Source organism: Sciurus carolinensis, chromosome 8 (assembly GCF_902686445.1).
Source record: "Sciurus carolinensis chromosome 8, mSciCar1.2, whole genome shotgun sequence".
In the NCBI taxonomy this organism is placed as follows: Eukaryota; Metazoa; Chordata; class Mammalia; order Rodentia; family Sciuridae; genus Sciurus; species Sciurus carolinensis.
In genome coordinates, this window is record NC_062220.1 from 104,945,549 (window position 1) to 104,964,797 (window position 19,249).

Consider the following 19,249-nt stretch of genomic DNA (forward strand, 5'->3'; position numbering starts at 1 on the left):
TGCACACTTTGGTATCCTGAGGTGTTCTGGAAGGAACTCCTCATGGAAACCGAAGGATGACTATAGTTAACAATAAGTTCATGTTGACACATAAAAAAGACAAATTGCACATACTATAATAAAAAGCTCAGAGTTGGAGGAGGACATGTTGAGGATCATCTACTTTAAAAAGGTCATTTTCCATCTTACAGATGTGGTAATTGAACAAGCAGAGCATGTAGTTCTTTTTGATACTGGAGATTGAAATCACAGGCACCTGATCACTGAATTACATCCCTAGCCCATTTTATTTTTTGGAGACAGGATTTCACTAAATTATTAAGGGTTTCACTGAGTTGCTGAGGCTGGTCCTGAACCAGTGATCTGCCTCAGCCTTCTAAGTTACTGGGATCACAGCTGTGCACCACCATAACCAGGTGAGCATGTGACTCTTCTGAGCAAACAGAGAATCTCTATGTGGAAGTGTCTCCAGTGCCAAGGACAGACTCCATGAGAGATGAGACATTCTACAGTGGTCTGGCAATAAGAGGTGTTGAGAACTCTGCAGAAAGCCATGCTGAACCCAGTGTGAAGGGGTTGAGCCCAACAGTGAGAAGAGATAAGTGTTAGACTACTTGCAAAAAAAAAAAAAAAAGCAGACCAGGAGAGACAGAAATCCAGGGACAGTGCCCCCAAATAGCATGTTGCACATGTAGGTAAAGAATGAGACATGAGGCTTCATCACTCTGGGTCATGGAGGGGGACACACTGGGAGGGGGGATTCATCTTGCCCATCATCTGCCTGGTGGCAACATTCCAAGTTCAGTGAGATAAGTTGCTGTGGGGCACAGCCCATGACAGCAAATCAACCCTGACACAGCAGTCACATCCTGCCAGGTAGGAATCCCATTCTCTTTGTGACAAGGTGTGACATTCAGTGACACCCAGGACACTCACAGTCCCAAATGAGGAAAGGCACTAGTCAAAGCTCTGCCTGGTGTGCTCTCACACGAGAGACAATCTACTGTGCAACAGCACCCGCCATCACCAACAGCAGGGAACCTAGAGAACCAGGCCTCCTGGCTGCTCCCGGCTTTCCATTTCCCTTAGAATGACTCCCTTCATCTCCAAAGTGGGCTCAGAAGTTCCTTGTGAGGATCAAATAAGACAGTACTGCCAGGCTGCCACACTGTGTGCTCTGAGACATTCTCCACTCACCTAGGGGAGGTGAGGGCCCTGGGAAATGCTGACTTGGCACCATGATTTGCAAAAAGAGCAGGCTACTGCCCACCAGGACCACAGACTCATGAAGACAGGAGTGACCACAACCACGTGTGCCCCTCCACAGCGAAGACAGAACATCTGTGATCACTTGCCCACACTGGGACAGATTCAAGGCTCGCTCCATTCTTAGTATAAAAAGCAGAGCATTCAGCTGACATAAAAGGCAGCACTTTCCTAAGAAGGGCCCCCGTTGAAGGCAGCTGCAAAGGGCCCCATTCCAGGGCAGCAAGGGTTTCTGGAGATAAATGCTGCTTAAGTCAACTTTTTTTTTTTTTTAAACCAGTAGGGGCTAGAGGAAGGGGTGGGTGTAGACAGGAGTGCTATAATACATCATTTTCCAGCTAAAAGAAAACGTTTTAGAGGCTGCCAAACCTTCCTTTACTCTTCAAAGCTCCAGACAGCTCTAAGAACTAATGCTGCACAGGTTTTAGGCTCTGGCAAGAAATGCAGCTGAGACTCTACTTGCTGCCTGCCAGGGCTGAGGCTTTGTCCAGGTACCCAAGTCTGGGACCTCACATGGGAAATGAGACAGAGAAGGCTGTCTCCACATCTGAGAGGTTGGACAGCTGGGGATGAGGAGAACAACTCAAGCCCTCCATCTTTCCAGAGAAAGCTTTCTAGAGGACGGCTTTGCAGAAAGACCCAAAGCTGGAACCCCCACAGCCTGAGGGTTCTACAGAGCTTTGGTGGCAGGGATGTCATGGTAGCCTTGGCTTTGGGTTAACAAAGACAACACAAGCCTCAGAGGAGCACAGCAATAAGATCAGATCCCCTATGCCAATCCCATTAACAGAACACAGTATAGTCAACCATCAGGGCAGAGAGAAAATTTAAAGATGCCCACAAATACTCAGACAGTTGGGTTAAGTAAAAAATTCAAGTCAGTGAGTTGTGGTGGTGCATGTTTATAATCCCAGAGATTCCAGAGGCTAAGGCAGGAGGATGGTAAGTTCAAGACCAGGCTGGGCCTGTCACAAAATGAAAAATAAAAAAAGGTCTGGAAATGTAGCTCAGTGGTTGAGTCCCCCTGGGTTCAATCCCCAGTATCTAAAATAATAAAAACTAAAATAAATTCAGGTTATAAAACACCCTGGGGTTGGTTCCATGGTGAAACACGTATAGAACATTTAAAAATCATGCCTAAAGTATACCAGACAAGTGCTGCGTCTCTTAATGGTAACACAAGGTGATCTGTCCTTCTTTCTTTTCAATAGTCTGAATTTTCAAAAAGTACTGATACAAGCATGAATTGATTTACAAGAAGAAAAGCTGAAAACTCACTCCATCCACCTCCTTCCCACTCCCGGATTTCCTGAAGTATAGTCAAAGAAACTGACACCACAATTCCAAGGGTTCAGAGTCATGCCTGTGAAGCCTGCCTGTGGTGTTCCAGGAACGATAATTGGGAACCCTGAGAATGAGCAGAAGTACCAAAAGGGATAACACAGGTGGGCAAGGCTGGCACTGGCCAGGAGAACCCACAAGACTGAGAGGCCTAGCAACCTTATATAACACATCTTTCAACAGTCCTCTAACTGGACCACAGTTGTGTGCCACATAACAAGGTCCTAGTCACCAATGGACTGCACGTGTCGGTGGTCACATAAAATTATGTCACTTAGTCATACTGTAGCCATCTGGGTTTATGTAAATACATTCTAACATTTGTACAACATGAAACTGCCTAAGGATGGATTTTTCTCAGAACATGTTAAGTGATGGTCAGGCCACACTTACTGTGCAAAGTTAGTTCATGGACCAAAACAATACTAGTCAAGTGGCATATCCTTCCAAAGAAACAGGAAGATGTTTCCTCTGGTCAAGAGTGTTTAGTACTCTGCTTTTTCAGCTTCTCTGACTCCGTCAACTGGTCACAAAGTCCTTTATAATGTACATACCTATCATTTCCATCTGGAATGTCCCCCCAAAAGTCCATGCAGTAAAGACATGGTCCTGAGAGTAGAGCTACTGGGGGTAGTGGAAGTCAAGGAGGTGTGGCCTAGTGGAAGGAAGTTAGGTCACTGGGTGTGCCCTTGAAGAGGATGTTGGGACCCTAGCCCCTTCCTCTCTCCTTCTTTGCTTCCTAGCCACCTCCTGTGACGTGATAGCCTCCTCTGCCACGTGCTCCCTGACATGACGAGGTTCTGCCTCCCACCAAGCCCAGAGACGACAGGTCTAAGCAACCTGAAACTTTGGAAACTATGAGCTATGAATAAACCTTTGCTCATTATAAACCATTTAAAAGTTTAAACACAACCCAGGATTCATGCACATGCACACGTGTGTGCATGTACATTTTCATACGTTTTCTGTGAACTCTCACATGACCCCTGAGGGGTGACACTCAACTGCTTTGTTTTTGATTTGTCCATATAAAACCAGTGTGGTTCCCTCACCACTGCTGTTTTATGTGACCTGGGGCCCCGTTAGCTCAAGGCACCTGAAGGGACAGGGGCTCAGGTGCCTATGGAGTAGTGAATGTGAAGCTCTCCTTGGCAGCAGTTCCCACTCATGCTGGACCCAAGGGGACCATACCACACACTGGACTCCTTACCTCTCTCCTCCTAGAACATGAACACAGAGGTCATCCAACCAGGACCTACAATCTCAGGAGCCTCCATCTCATCTCATGATCATTGCCCCTCCAGGCTCACAAAGCCCTCAGCAACAAGGGAGCTCCCATGTTGAGAGACTCCCATGTGCACGACAACTGCAAGCAGATCCTGGCCACATGCCCTGTACTTTGGTGGACTCCCCACACCACACATTCGCAGCCTCATCACATGGCCTGCTGGCCAATTCTGATGCAAAACCCAGTCATTCCCGTCAGAACCCATCAGAACCTCCCTCCTGGGCCTACTTTAGGATTCTGAGTTAGCCAACCTCAGTAACACTGACTAGTTCTTCAAATTGTCCCTCCCTCTTCTTACCTTGGGCTATTTACTCACTTCTCCAGGGGCCAACCCATCTATATTCTCTCCTCTAGTAGAAGACAGCACAGGGCAATCGACAGATAAGAGTGATGCTTCATGTTAATAGATGCCACTGGAAAAGAGCTCTGCTGTCAAAAATTTGATAATCCAAGCCAAGTGTAGTGGTACGTACCTGGAATCCCAGAGGCCTGGGAGGCTGAAGCAGGAGGATCACAAATTCAAAGCCAGCCTCAGCAATTTAGTGAGGCCCTAAGCAACTTAGTGAGACCCTGTCTCAAAATAAAATATAAAACAGGCTGGAGATGTGTCTCAGTGGTTAAGCACCCCTGGGTTCAATCCCCAGCACAAAAAAAAAAAAAAAAAAATTGATCATCCAGTTTTGGAAAAGGTGACAGGGATCTGCCTCATAGCCTTTATGATTTGTGTATGAACTATGAATCTTTAAGACATAATACAAATATTTTCCAAAAGCTTTTAGTTGGAATTGTTTTAATATGTAAGTATCTTAAAGGCCTGGGGTTCTGAACGATTGGCACCAGGAAAGAATTTCTATATACCTTATATAGAAAGGCTGGTCTCCTCTACAAAAATCTGCCTGCTGAAACCCCAAACTTCACCCTCAGAATTTGCATTCCATCTCTGGGTACCTCCTCTGGTCCTGGTATATTTGGCATTGTAATAATTTCTATTGTTGAAATGTCACCCCACACAACCTAGGAAGCACATACACTTCCCCAGCACAAGCAAAGCAGTGCCTCATGATGCCCAGGGACATACAATAAGGTGCCCCCAGCACAGTCCACAGATACTAACTTCCCAACTGGAAATTAAGCAGTCCACAAGGGTACTACACTGGCTTTTAAATACTGTGCATCTGGATATAACTAATTTGACCAAAATAAATAATGTACTCCCCCAAAACAGGAATGATTCTCAGTCAGTGGCTGAGAAAGATGAAAGACCAGAATGACCACAGAAGCCCTGCCTCCTCTCTTTGAAATCCACCCCCACTTGTTTCTTTCAGTCATCCCAGCAGGCAGCTGTCCTTTTGTTTCTTTGCTGCTTCATGTGTTACTTGTGACCCACATTATATAAGCCATGGATGAACAGAGAACACTGTAGGTGAGACAGTCTTAGAACAATGGAGATCAGAATGATACAGCCACAGACCCAGGGATACCTATATAACAAGCAAACAGAAACAAAGTCCAAAGGTCTGTCACCCCCAGGGCTACACAACAGGAGGACAACTGTCGGTGACTATTGCCTGGCATTCCCCACATTCAAATGGGAAGAGAGGGAAGAGAGAGAAACACATACACACACACCATCAGGTGAGGAGGCTCACAGTAACCACCATTACCCAACTTCACCAAGCCTGCTTCTCATGAACACCCTCAAAATATAACAGTAAGCCAGGCATGGTGGTGCATGCCTGTAATCCCAGTCATTCAGGAGCTGAGGCAGGAGGATCGCAACTTCAAATCCAGCCTCAGCAATTTAGCAAGGCCCTAAGCAATTTAGAAGATTCTGTCTCTAAATAAAATAGAAAAAAGGGCTGGGGATGTGGCCTGGGTTCAATCCTGGCACTGAAGAAAAAAAAGAAAAGAAAAGAATTGTGTTTAGAAATATGGGGAGATTTTCATCTTCTGAGCAGACAGCAGAGTTTTTCTGAGCTAACTGTGAACAGGCCTTCTTCCCCGCATCTCCCTCCCAGCCAGTACATGGGAGATGACAGCACGCACCTTCTCCATCTGCACTCAGGTTCTCGTATGAGTCCCAGCGGATCAACGGGTCTGCTGTATTATAGTCCACGATTACTCTGTGGTCGTTGTGCAGATGCTCACATGCTGCAGGGACACAGCAGGGTATTAGTCCCAACAAAGTCCAGCACCTCTGTCATCCATCAGACCCAAGGGATGAGGGCAGCTGAGCTGCCGAATTGGAGCATGAAAGTGAAGCCTCTGTGTTCACAGTCCCTCTCCCCACATGCCACGGCACTAATCAGAGATACAGGCACAATTATTGACAATAGCTAAAACCTCTCAGTGGAAAGGCAAGGTGAACACTGGTCATTCATGCACTGTGCCAGGCTTGGGGATCTGAGTGCCACTTTGCAAAAGGGAGGCCCTTGAATCATCTTACAGGGGGGAACACAGGGGTGCCTTTGGGTGTCACTTGGTCTCAGAAAGGATGACTTTGAGACTCTTGGCTCTTAAGTCCATATTCCTGCCATTAGTCATTCTAAAGATGCCAACAGGAACTTTAACACGCAAGTCTTGCATTTAATAGTTCCTGTCTAAATCTGACAGTGAGCCTAGAAAAAGGGTGACTGTTTTTCAGGTTGTTAAAAGGGAATTAAAACTTTCATGCATGTGGAACTTTCATTTATCACCTTGATGATAGAAGGGTTGCTTTTTTAAAAATGTTTTTATGAAACAGGAGAATTTATTTAGCACTTAGATACCTGTAGTCTATTGTACTTAAAATTCTCTTCTAAAATGTTCATGGTTTGTTGAGGACAAAAGTAAATATTTAGTATAATTTCCCAGTATATGGAAGGTGGACCCTCAGGAACACCACTGAGCCCTAAAGAGTTCCTTCCCTCTTCAGTCAAGTGGCTTTGGGCAAGTCATGTCACTTCTAGGTCTTACTGACCCAAGTGGGCCTTATTGTCTCTGAACTGCCTCTTCCCCACTATCCAGTATCCTACTTTTAAAAATTTGATTATGAAAGTTTCCAAGTATGTACAGAGGTGGGAGGCCAGGACCAACACCTGCCTCAGTCAGCATCAACCTCCAGCTGCCCAAGCATCCTGCCTGGCTACCCACCTTGGATCTTCTCAGGTGTGGCCGAGAAGACTAGCTCAATCTTCCCATAGTCAGGAAAACGGTCATCTGAAAAAAACACATGTGGAGCTGATGAGCTACAAAAGCAGAGATGATTTTCTTCTTACATTCCAACCAGAGCCGCAATGGAAACACCTCATGGCACAGAGCATCTCCAGCTTCCCTGAACTCTTTTCTGCCACAGATCAAATGTCAGCTTTTCTTGAAATCAGTAAAGTTAAAACTTGCTAGCAGGCTGAACTGAGGAGAGGGTTGGGAGGACACCTACCCGGGCAGGGTCAGGTGCTTCGTTCCCTGTGACCTCCGTCCACTGTGAGGCCACCAGCTCTGTCTCACCTTTGCAGGCACTGTCCAGATCCTCCTTTCCAAACACAAGCCCATAGCCCTGCACGGCCCCAGTGTGAAACTGCAGGCGGAAAATGACATCGCGGGTGGCCGAACGGTACTTCTTGTGGTAGCATTTTACCTGGTTATAGAAGGAAAGAGAAAACAGGCAATTACTGAGCATAAGAGTATGGAACTAGCAAGGACCGCACTCTGCCTACGTTGGTGTGCATGACATGGACCCTCTGAACTGTCGTGGTGGAAAGTTCACATTCACTGGGCTGGTGGCAGACATCACCACATTGCTGCTGCTGCGGGGATGAACCCTTAGGACGCTTCCTAAGATCCTTGTGCTGTTTCAAGGGAATCAAAGTCCCCATGCACGGCGTACCGGTGCCTTCGGTTCTCAGGGGGGCCACGCCCAAACCCTTGCAGAGCACAAGACTGTGTCAACTGAACAATAAAATTAGGTGGCCTCTTTTCCCTAGAGTTTAACAAATGATTGTGGTGGCGTTTTTTTCTTTCATCTAAACTGTGCTTTGAATTAAGGCCTTTCCATTTTCACCAAGAGGAAGTGGCTGATCATCACAGAGCAGGGAGGAAAGAGAGACAGGGAGAAAGGGAGAGAAATCGAGAGGAAGAGAAGGAGAGATGGTAGAGATGGAGATGGAGAAGTAGAGACAGACAAAATGATCGAGAGAGAGGAGAAAGAGAAAACATAGGCATTTAGTTTCCTGTGCCTGAATGTCTGGATGGCCTGTAAGTAATTGCTTTAGGAGAAACTTTCACAGTCACCCTGCTGGGATCCGAACTCAGGCTGCAATGCCCAGTCATACAGTTTGTGGTTCACTAGGTCCCTGGGGTGCTGATCAAGCCCCAGGGTGGCATGCCAATAAACACGGTGGAGGGGTGATTGGGAGACGGTGAGCAGAGCTCCCAGCATCGTAGACCATCTTGACACCAGGGGCCTCCCGGCATTTGGCCACATGCTGTGGGGAGATGGCAGGGGCAGTACCACCTTGCCAGGGTCCCCAGGACGTCTGAGGTATATCAGACTCTCAGAACACAGAGCACTCGGGGAAGGCACATCATCCCATGGGAAGCTGGGGGTGGGAGAGGGCTGGTTAGTAGGGCAGCCACTTTTCCTAAAAGAGACTTTTTCTGGTGAACGATGGCTTCGAAGTAGGACAAGCTTCACAAACACGAATGACAAGCAATACAGAAATGCGATGTGAACAGTGTCACAGGAGAATGCATGGTGATATTCCATCATCCCACCACCAGGGAAATCATCCCACAGAAGCTAAAGGAAAGGAAGCCCAAAGAGCTTCAGCCCAGGATGCTGAGAACCATGACCCCTTGGACGGATCCAGAAGTTATTTACTGTTCTACTATCTACAAGGAAACAGTATGATAAATAAATGAAAAAAATGTAAATAAGACCTTGGGGGATGTTCCCTGTTGACAAATACAAGCTGAGCATTTATTGCATGGTCAGGTGCCGCCAGGGACATTGTAAATCCGGGTGATGCAGACAGAGGACTGGCCTCCAGAGGCTGGGCCAGGGGAGTTTGCAGTCAGCAAACAAGAATTGGGAAGGAATATTAAGACTTTACTTGGCTTTCCAGCCAAGGTATGCTGGCCCCAAATCTTCCTCCTGATCTGGGAATCTCTGGCTCTTCAGCAAGACTCAATCAAAGACCATTCTTGCAGTAAACTTTCCAGAATATTCTGGGACCATCTTCACCCCTCCTCTGAGCACTCATGCCCCACACTCACCACAATGATCATCAAATGCTTTAGGCCTGGAGAAAGAGGGAGCTTCTCCCAGCCAGACAGGGTCTAATCCACAACGACCTGGTCTCTAAGGATGACGGCTTTTCTCTCACTGACTGCCTTGGAAGTGGAGAGTGATAAGGGGAGACCAGGGTAGGAAAAGGAAAAAAAAAGAACCCAAATTCAAGCCAGTCTTGCTCTCGAATTTTATAAATACTTAGGAGAAAAAAGATTTGAGAAACAACAAGATCTCAGGAAGCAAATAGCTATTGAGGGGGACAGACCTAGACTGTACAGGCATGGAGTTGGGGAGGACTCCCTAGAACAGGGGGCCTGTGGGTGGGGCCAGGTGAACATAGGCACAGGGTGGGCTCTAGGCACAGCTGTGTATCGGGTGCCAGTGGACTATCCATGGGGTCCAGCTCTTTTCTCAGGAAGCATTTCTTCTCTTCCATCTGCTTTGAGTAACAGGGAAGCTCATCCTGCACCCATCCCAAGTATGCACAGCCTGTTCCAAGCCTGAGTCTCCCATCATGTGGACTCCTGCCCACCTACCCCCAGAAGCCATGAAGCCTGCTTATCACAGGCAGCTACACCCAAACACTGCGACTCATCAGACAGGAATCTCAGTTCCCTCTACATGCCAGGCAAAGAGGAAATGGGGGGCAGTGCTGGGCCCCCATTAGGCTGGGCATCTCCCTCAGGCACAGGTTTCTCCCCAGCAGGTCTGAGTCTCCTGTTTAAAAATTCTAAATTATCATAATACAATGTCTCAAATACTCCAGGGTTTAACAAGTAGAAAGTGATCTATCCCCAGGCACAACTGCTGCCTGGGTCCTTCCTAAAGGGTTCTGTGGGTATTTGGGGCAATGTTCCCCTATTATACATAAGCCCTGCTTCACAATAAACTACTTCTGATCCATCAGGGGAGACAACAGCACCCCCTCCTGTCCTCCTGACCAACTCAGGAACAACTGCCATGGAAAGAAGGAAACTGCATTATTTTCCCTACCCAGGAAAAAATTTTCCATGTACTGGTTCCCAGTGGCCATCACCAGCAAAGCAGGTCAGACCTGGAGATGAAACATCCCACCAACTAAGACTCTGCCTCAGTGGTCTCTCCAAGGTCACCTCCAGAGGGATTAGTACTTATCCATTGTCAGTGTCAATAAATATTTGTAGCACTGGTGGCCAGAGATCAGAATGGAGTTCATAACACTTAACAGAAAGAACAACACTATGCTTCTCACAGGCCCCAAAGGCCTCCCTTTAAGATATAAGGTAGTGCAAGCACTTTATAAAGACTGGAGTGAATGGCTGGAGTTCTGAAATTTCCCCTTCAGCCCTCTGGCTTTAGTAGTTTTATTTACCTGGATCTTTCCAGAACGTTTCTAGAATATGCTGATCCTTTGCCTTCACATTTTAGAATATCTGCATCAGGAACAATTCTGAGTTGCAGTCAAGATTTCACAGTATGGGAAAATAAAATAAGAAACAGCCAACAGTGTATCAAATGACAGGCAGCATCTGTCAACATGCTGTCACAGACCCACGTCAGTAGCATTTGGGTGCCAATACTGACAGGCCAACTTGCTGGGAGCCCTCAGAAGTTGGGCATGTTGCAGGTTGTGTGGACTTTATACTATCTGACTGTCAAATGGACATTGTAACATTGGCCTATTATTTATACAGATTAAATGCATACACAAATACAATCTGTAATTCCAACTATCTGTGACATCGGTTACTTTTATTTATATGTACAGTCAGGTCTCTGTGTCTGGGGGTTCCAGACCTGCAGATTCAACCAACCACAGACAGAAAATATTTGAGGAAAAGTATTACATCTGTACTGAAAATGTTCGGATAATTTTTCCTTGTCACTAACCTCTAAAGGACACAGTATAACAACTATTTATGTAGAATTTACATTGTATTGGGTATTATAAGTAATCTAGAGATTATTTAAAGTATGTGGAAGGATTGTGTAGATTATATGCAAGTACTGCATCATTTTGTATGGGACTTGAGCATCCTTGGAGTTTGGTATCCACATGAATCCTGGAACCAATCCTCTGGAGATATTTAAGGGTGCTGGATCTATCACTTAAAGGGAATGAGCTTCTGAAGAGAGGGTCTTTGGTACTCAAAAATGTTGTATGAGTAATGACCTACAAGGGAATTTCTGCACGCAACTTGCCCTCCTATTGTCTGACAATACAATTTGGAAACCTTGGATTAATTTTATTTTCCAACAGTTGCATAAGGATATGCCTATGCCAGTCAGGTGTGGTGGTGTATACCTGAAATCCTAACAGCTCAGGAGTCCGAGGCAGGAGGATCACAAGTTCAAAGCCAGCCTCAGCAACTTAGTGAGGCCCTAAGCAACTAGTGAGACCCTGTCTTTAAAAAAAAAAAAAAAAAAAAAAGGGCTGGGGATTTGACTCAGTGGTTAAGTGCCCCTGGGTTCAATCCTTGGCACACACACAAAAAATAATAATAATTATATATATATATATATATATATATATATATATATATATGTATATGTGTATATGTGTATATATATGTACACACACACATATATATAAAATAAATAAAAATAAAATTTAAAAATATATATAAATACATGTGTGTGTGCACATGTACATGCCTATCCCCTAACTGGAGGTTACTACAATGATGATTAGACACTAAGCCCTGCTTTGACCCATCTACTCTGAGAGTATACCAAATCTAAAGCCAGCATGTGGAATTCTCGTGCAAGGAAGGAATCAGTCAAGTGTTCACAGACAACCAACATGCCAATAGGCTTGCTTCACCCTTAAGCTACACGGATATATTTTATTTCGAACTCTCCAACAGCAGGAGAAACAACACCTTGGATGAAGGGCATCAGGTTAAGGTAGGAATCCCAGGAACGCCTGCCCCACATTCAGAAGCAGTCCTCAAATGCAGTCAGTTCCCACTCTCCTCCCCCTATGCCAGCCACTGTGGAGGGCAGTGCCTATTCAGATCCAACTTCCCTTAAATTTTCTAACTAAAAAAAGCAGGACCCTTAAAGCATTCCCATCAGAAATGAGAGTCACACTCTTGTCCAATTCTGCTCCTGGAACTGCCTTAGGAGGCTTTGAGGAATCTGAATCTTCAGGGAATAAGCTGTAACCACAGATTTGAATACTAAAGATAGTTAAGCCATCAATCACTGTACCCACATCAGGAGGGACAACAGGAACCATGGTCTCCCTTGGAGCTGAAAATGATTTCAAATGGCTGCAATATTGTAATTCATGACCCCAAAACAATGAAAGTAAGCAGATACTGGTTGTGCATGAAAACCCAACTAAGTTACGGTGCTGAGCTGACAAAATAGATGAAGAGCTGGCCCAGGTCTAGAAGAGCCCTGGTGTAATGAGGAGAAAGAATATCACAAAATACAAAAGCTATGAACACAACAGACCTCCCTTAGGTAAGTCTCAGAGAGATACTTCCACCCGCCCTCATCTTATATCACTGCCTCCTATAAGAAATAAAAGAAGGTGTTATGCATTTCTGCAGTCTCTTGAGGAGAACTTACCTGTGTTTACAATTCCGGTCATTGGAGCAAGGTCATGGGGCCAGCAACCATGACGACAAAATACAAGTGGCCTTAGGTTTGCCCAGTCAAGGGTAGCAAGATGGAGCAAGATGGACCGAAAAGTGCTTACAAACCCTGGACCTGCACACTGAGCCCCAGAGGGGACAAGCCAGATCAGGCCCATGGCTTTCTGCCAGGTTCCGGCTGGGCTTCTGCCCATGTGAATTCCTGAGCAGGTTACATAACGACAGAGCTGCCCTCACCAACGTTCTGCCTCTTACCTGACAACAGCATATTTGCTGATCCTCTTGAGTTCCTGCCTTTTTGGAGGAATGGATTAGAAAATCTGACTTTGTAAGAAAAGTACATAGCAAAGACAGAAGGGGTCAGGGGTGCAGTTAAGAGGGGCCATGGGGAGAGCAGGCCATAAGGAGGCCAAGGCAGATGGCAGATCAGTGTTGATTCACTATCACCAGGAATGGATGGCATCATCCCCTAACCCCTGGAGTCAAAGGAGTGACTGACTTTCCCAACATGTCTCAATGCAGAGTTCTTCATGAGGAAAGACAAATTTATCTGAGCCCACAATTTGATTTGATAAAATCAAAGCTGGTTGACTCACTGAAAGAGATCAAGATGGCTTTTGGAAGGAGGAGGGCGAAGGATGGTGAGCCAGCCTGGGAAGAGACTTCCCACCTTCTGCTACACAGAGGCAGCCTAAGAAAACATCCAGACAGAGAGAGCTGGCATCTTCAGTTGGCAAATCTAGACATGCATTTTCTGCTTTTTTGTTACTGTGACTAAAAGATTTGATCAGAACAATTTTAAAGGTGGAAGTTTAGTTGAGGGCTCACAGTTTCAGAGGTCTCAGTTCATAGAAGGCTGACTCCATTCCTCAAGGTTTGAGATGAAGCAGAACATCATGGCGTAAGAGTGGCAGAAGGAACCAGCTCACACAGTGATCAGGAAGCAGAGAGAGACTCCATTCTCCAGATACAAAATATATACCCATAGCCACGCCCCCAATGAACCACTTCCTCCAGACACAGCATATCTGCCTCCAGTTACACTCAGTGAATCCCATCAGGGATTAATTCACTGATTAGGTTGAGGCTATAATCCAATCATTTCTCCTCCAAACCTTCTTGCATTGTCTTTCCCGTGAGTTTTTGGGGGACATCACATGTAAACCATAACACTGCTCCTCAGGACCCTCTCTAAGTCACAGCTATTGCCAAATTCTTCTTGAGAAATGAAACCACCTGTGTACTTGAATTTGACACAGAAAAGGCCCTCAGGAACTCATTTCCCCACATGCAACATTAAGGTGTGACTTCAGGTTTTGACTGCAGCTGCAGGACAAAAGTGAAGGGCGGGGAAGTGAAAGCAGGATGGCTGCCATCTCTTGTGTGGCCATTTGGGTTCACCTGGAGATGAAGCAAGGCCACCGAGGAGGAACTGGGGACTCCTTTTAAAAACACAGGACACCAGAACCGATTCAAGCGGTGAGAAAGGAAGACTCCTGTCACTCTCTAGTGAGTCCTGGCAATAAGGGACAAGCTGCAGCATCATTTCTTCCCCGTGTTGGCCCCTAAGGTGGTTTCCATGTGGAACCAAAAGCACTGGAATTTTTAAGCTTCAGCACAACACAGGCTCCGTAGACTATGATTTGATCATTGGCTGTGACACTTGACTGCCACCGTTTGATCTGCCTTGAAGACACACCCTATAGACTCCCAGAAAAGAGTCTTTTTCCACCCCAATTTGACTTCAACTCTTATGTCTATGCAAAAACCAACACTCTCAGCTCTAATTGTGCTAGTTATCTTTATGCTCCTCTTAACGAACAACCAGAATCTAAACTCCTGGGAGTAAGTTCTGTGTGTGTCTTACTTTCACATCCACCTTATCACATTATGTAGGCCACAGGCTATTGGTACTTGGTCACCAGTGAATGCTAGTGACAAACTATAGCCAAAGATGCAGGGAGATCAATCACACTTGATTCCACTACTAATCTTAGTAAACATTCTAGAATAGGCTTAGTGAATGAAAAGAGGCATTGTGGGCTGAGCTGTATCCTTCCAAATTCACAGGTCAAAGGTCTCAGGACCTCAGAGTATGACTGTATTTAGAGACATTATTCTGATAAAGGTAATTTAGTCAAGACCCTTAAGGTGGGCCCTAATGAATTGCAGCTGGTGTCCTTAAAAGAAAGGATTAGGACTCAAACACAGAGGGATGGCCACGCAGAGATAGTGAGGAGACAACATCTGCAAGCCAAGCAGAGAGGTCTCAGAGGAAACCAAACCACTTCAGGCTTTTGACCTTGGATATCCAGGTTCCAGAACAATGAGAAAATTAATTCCTGATATTTAAGTAACTCAGTCTGTGTCACTTCATCAGAGCAACCCCAGAAAAATACAATAAGTATGAAGCACTTTTAGGCTTCTTAGAGACAGACAACTTACTAAACCTCTAACCACTTCTATGGATGGTGCAAGGAAAAATTACTCTCTGTGATGGAAAATTACCCTTCTCAGTTGTCACCCATATCTCCCGCCTCCTATCTGATAACACAGCAGAAACAAGTGCAGAGTGTACAAAAAGGAATCATAAACACAGGAAGCATAAATCAAATCATAAAGCAAGCCTAAAAATATTCCATGTGAGAAATGAAAAGAGGTGCAGGAAGGAAATTATCTTATCAAAAATTATCTCCTGTGAAAAGTTCTAGAACCTCCTGTTTGCCAGCATTTCTACTGGCAACAAATCATGCATGGACGAGGTGCCCCCATGGCATGAAACATTCACCTCCAGAGAGCCCCCAGCTGAACCTCATACCTGAACTCCAGTCCTCCTCTCCCCAGGTCTCCAAGTCCCTCTGGCTTCTGCTTTGACAGACACACTGGAGAGGCTGATCCACTGCTGATCACATCCATGCAGCCCCTGGAGTGGCCATACCCATTACAGGGAAGGCCAGTAGCTACCTGGCACATGGCTCACTAGCTTAATGGTTTTCAGAGAATATGGCTCAGCTGACTAGCTGGGGGTGTGACCCTGCCCAGTGATCCTGTGCTTCAACCAAAGGCTCCTGGTATATACATGGGAATTGGGGTATAAGGTGGGAATGACAATGGGCAGGGTACAGTGCTGGCCCCTGATCACACTTAGTAATTTCAAGCAGCTACCCTTCTGCTTGTGCTTCTCAGACATCACCTGAGTGTCCATTTGTCCTCTGAGGGGCACAATGACAGGTTAGAGAGTTCACAAGTGAGAACTGAATGGGTGTCTGGAGTCCTCTGTAGAGCCATCAGAGAGGTGACCAGAGGCAGCACTCACTGAGTCATCAAATCTGCACAGCTGGTAAGATATGGGGTCACGGGGTTGTGAGAGGGGAAAACAAAAGATGTCAAAGATGAAGCTCAAGTTTAGAGTGTAGAGGTGGGGGTGAGTGGGGAGTCCCTGCAGAGCTTACAGACAGAAAGATGAGGCTGACAAAGGGCACTCTGGGCAGCTGGTGGATCCTAATAGGCTAGGACCACAATAGTCGGAATCAGAAGTAAGTAAGGGGCAGGCGAGAGCCAACAAGGAGTGAGGGAAGCAGGAGGGACAGTCTAGAGAACACAAGGTCGGGGCAGCAGCTGGGGAAGGCTCCTGGGGACTTCAGGCTAGAAGACACCATCAGAAAGAACAGGGCTCATGAGGGGAGCATCACAGACCAGGCCGAGGACGATGCCACCGTGGCCACCAGTGGGGAGAGGGAGAGGGCACCACCACTGAGCAGAGCAGCAAACAAAGAACAGGATGTCTGGGCACTGTCTTTTCCTGAGACTTGGTAAGAAAGAGGAACACCAGGGCCAAGTTGGAGGTGAAGGTGCCAGTGAGAGAGGCCAGCAGAGGAAACCACAGTGAGGCCCAAGAAAGAGTCAGGAAAGTCTGAGACAGGGCAAGCAAGAGGGCAGGACAGGTGGAGAGGTGACAGCCTGTGCTGCAGACTCAACGTGTGTGTCCCCCCCCAAAATCTACTCAAAGTGGATCAAAGACCTTGGAATTAGACCGGAAACACTGGAACTGCTAGAAGAAAACCTAAGGCATCACTTCCATACATTGGTACAGGCAGCAACTTCCTTAACAAGATTGCTAAAGCTCAAGAAGTAAAACCAAGAATCAGTAAGTGGGGTGGTATCAAATTAAAACACCTCTGCACAGCAAAGAAAACAATTCGGGGTGTGAAGAAAGCCTACTATTGAATGGGAGAAAAATTTTCCCTATTCCAACAAGGGATTAATATCTAGCATATATACATAAAAAAACCTTAACACCAAAAAAGTAAATCAATCAATAAATGGACAAAGATCTAAATAGACACTTTTCAAAAGAAGAAATACAAATGGGCACCAAATATATGAAAAGTTGCCCAACATCTTTAGCAATCAGAGAAATGCAAAGCAAAATTTACACGGAGGTTTCATCTCACTCCAGGTAGAAAGGCAGCCATCAAGAACACTAATAGCATTAATTGCTGGTGGATATGAGAAGAGAATAGATACATTTATGCATTATTGATGGGACTGTGTCTTAGTACAACTACTTTAGAAAGCAGTATGGAGATTTCTCAAAAGACCAGGAATGAATGTCAGGTGCAGTGACACACTCCTGTAAACCCAGTGGTTCAGGAGGCTGAGGTAGGAGGACCACGAGTTCAAAGACAGCCTCAGCAAAAGTGAGGTGCTAAGCAACTCAGTGAGACCCTGTCTCTAAAAAAATACAAAATAGGGCTGGGGATGTGGCTCAGTGGATGAGTGCCCCTGAGTTCAATCCCCAGTACTCGTCCCCACCCCCCAAAAAGAGACTAGGAATGGAACCACCATATCACCATATGACCCAGCTATTCCACTCCTTGGAATTTACCCCAGAGATCTAAAAACAGCATACCATAGTGTTACATGCATAACGGTATTTATTTATAGTAGTGCAATTTACAGTAGCCAAGTTATAGTACAGGTAGGTGTCTATCAAGGGACAAATGGATAAAGAAAATGTGGTGTATAAACACAATGGAGTTCTAAACAGCCATAAGGAATAATGAAATTAGCTAGGCACAGTGAGAGACACCTGTGATCCCAGTAGCTTGGAAAAACTGAGATAGGAAGATCACAAGTTCAAAGTTAGCCTCAGCAACTCAGCGAGGCTGTATGCAACTCAGCAAGACCCTGTCTCTAAATTTAAAAATACAAAAGAAAATAAAAAAGGAAAAAAGAAAAGGGGCTGGGGATGTGGCTCAGTAGTTAAGCACCCCTGGATTCAATCCCTGGTACCAGAAAAAAAAAAAGAAAGAAAAATTATGTCATTTACTGGTAAATAAAGAAAACTGGAGAATACCATGGTAAGTTAAATAAGCTAGACTCAAAGTCTGCTTTCATGTGCAGAAGCTAGAGAGACCAAGGGAAAGGGGGGGAAAAGATGGGGAATAATCAAAAAAGGTGGGGAGGTCTCATGAAAATAGAATAGAGTAGAGGAAGGGGATGGAGAAGGGAAGAGAGGTACTGGGAAATGAACTCTACCATACAATGTTATGTCCATGTACAAGTACCATAATGAATTCCATATATATATACACAATTGTATATATACATGGATATATAATTACAATACTAATTAAAATAACAATAATAGAAGAGAGGTCAGTAGAGCAAGCAGGCCAGGGGAGGGAAGAGGGGAGGGAAAGAGAAGATACTGGGAAGTGAGATTGATCCAACTGTTATGTGCATAAATAAATATGATATAATAAGTTCTACTATTGTGTATAATTACAAGTCACTAATAAAAAAAATTAAATCTATGTGATGACATCTTCACCCCCAAAGTGACAGTATTGGGAGGTGGGGATTTGGGGAGGTGATTAGTCAGGAGGTTAGGTCCCTCAGGAATGGCATTAGTACCCCTATAGAAGGGACTCCAGAGAGCTGCTTCACCCCTTCCACTACATAAGGCACAGCAGAAAGGAGCCATCTATGAATCAGAAAGTGGGTCCTCAATAGACACTGAATCTGCAACACCTTGGCCGTGGATTTCTGGCTGGAGAAATAAATTCCTGTTGACTATAGGTCACCCAGTCTGTGGTGTTCTATATAAGCAGTCTGAGCAGAACAAGCTGGACTGGAAGACCACCAAGAAGAGAGGGTGGGTTCCTCACTCAGAAGCACCCCACACCAGCAAGGACCTTTCATCCTAATACAATATCCACCCGAGACTCATGTTCAAGTTCAAGTGCAATGTCCTTCCAGAAGATGCCCATGTTGGATGGTGGGTCTGGGTCTCACCTCCACAACTACTCAAATCTGTTCTCAGGTGAGGCCTACACCTGACCCTCTTCCTGCCAAGGTTGTCCCTGTGAGTGCCTTACAGTCAATGGAACCCCCAGAACAGGCCCAACCTACTCCTAGGATCACCTGGAACCTGCCCCCAACCCCTTCTACCTGCTTCCTGCTCCCTGAAATGCTCCAAATTTGACTGCTCTGATT

The 19,249-nt window shown here is 45.6% G+C and overlaps 1 protein-coding gene across 4 annotated transcripts in view; it reads right to left on the reverse strand.

Moving 5' to 3' along the window:
- The window catches only part of Tns3 (tensin 3), a 271,594-nt gene that overhangs the window by 101,199 nt on the left and 151,146 nt on the right, over positions 1 to 19,249 (reverse strand). For all 4 annotated transcript variants that reach the window (XM_047560438.1, XM_047560439.1, XM_047560437.1 and 1 more), the window contains exons 14-16: positions 7,382 to 7,511; positions 7,028 to 7,093; positions 5,942 to 6,046 (exon numbers count right to left, since the gene is read on the reverse strand). In XM_047560438.1, coding sequence (XP_047416394.1) covers positions 5,942 to 6,046; positions 7,028 to 7,093; positions 7,382 to 7,511 — 301 coding nt within the window. The remainder of the gene's footprint in view (positions 1 to 5,941; positions 6,047 to 7,027; positions 7,094 to 7,381; positions 7,512 to 19,249) is intronic.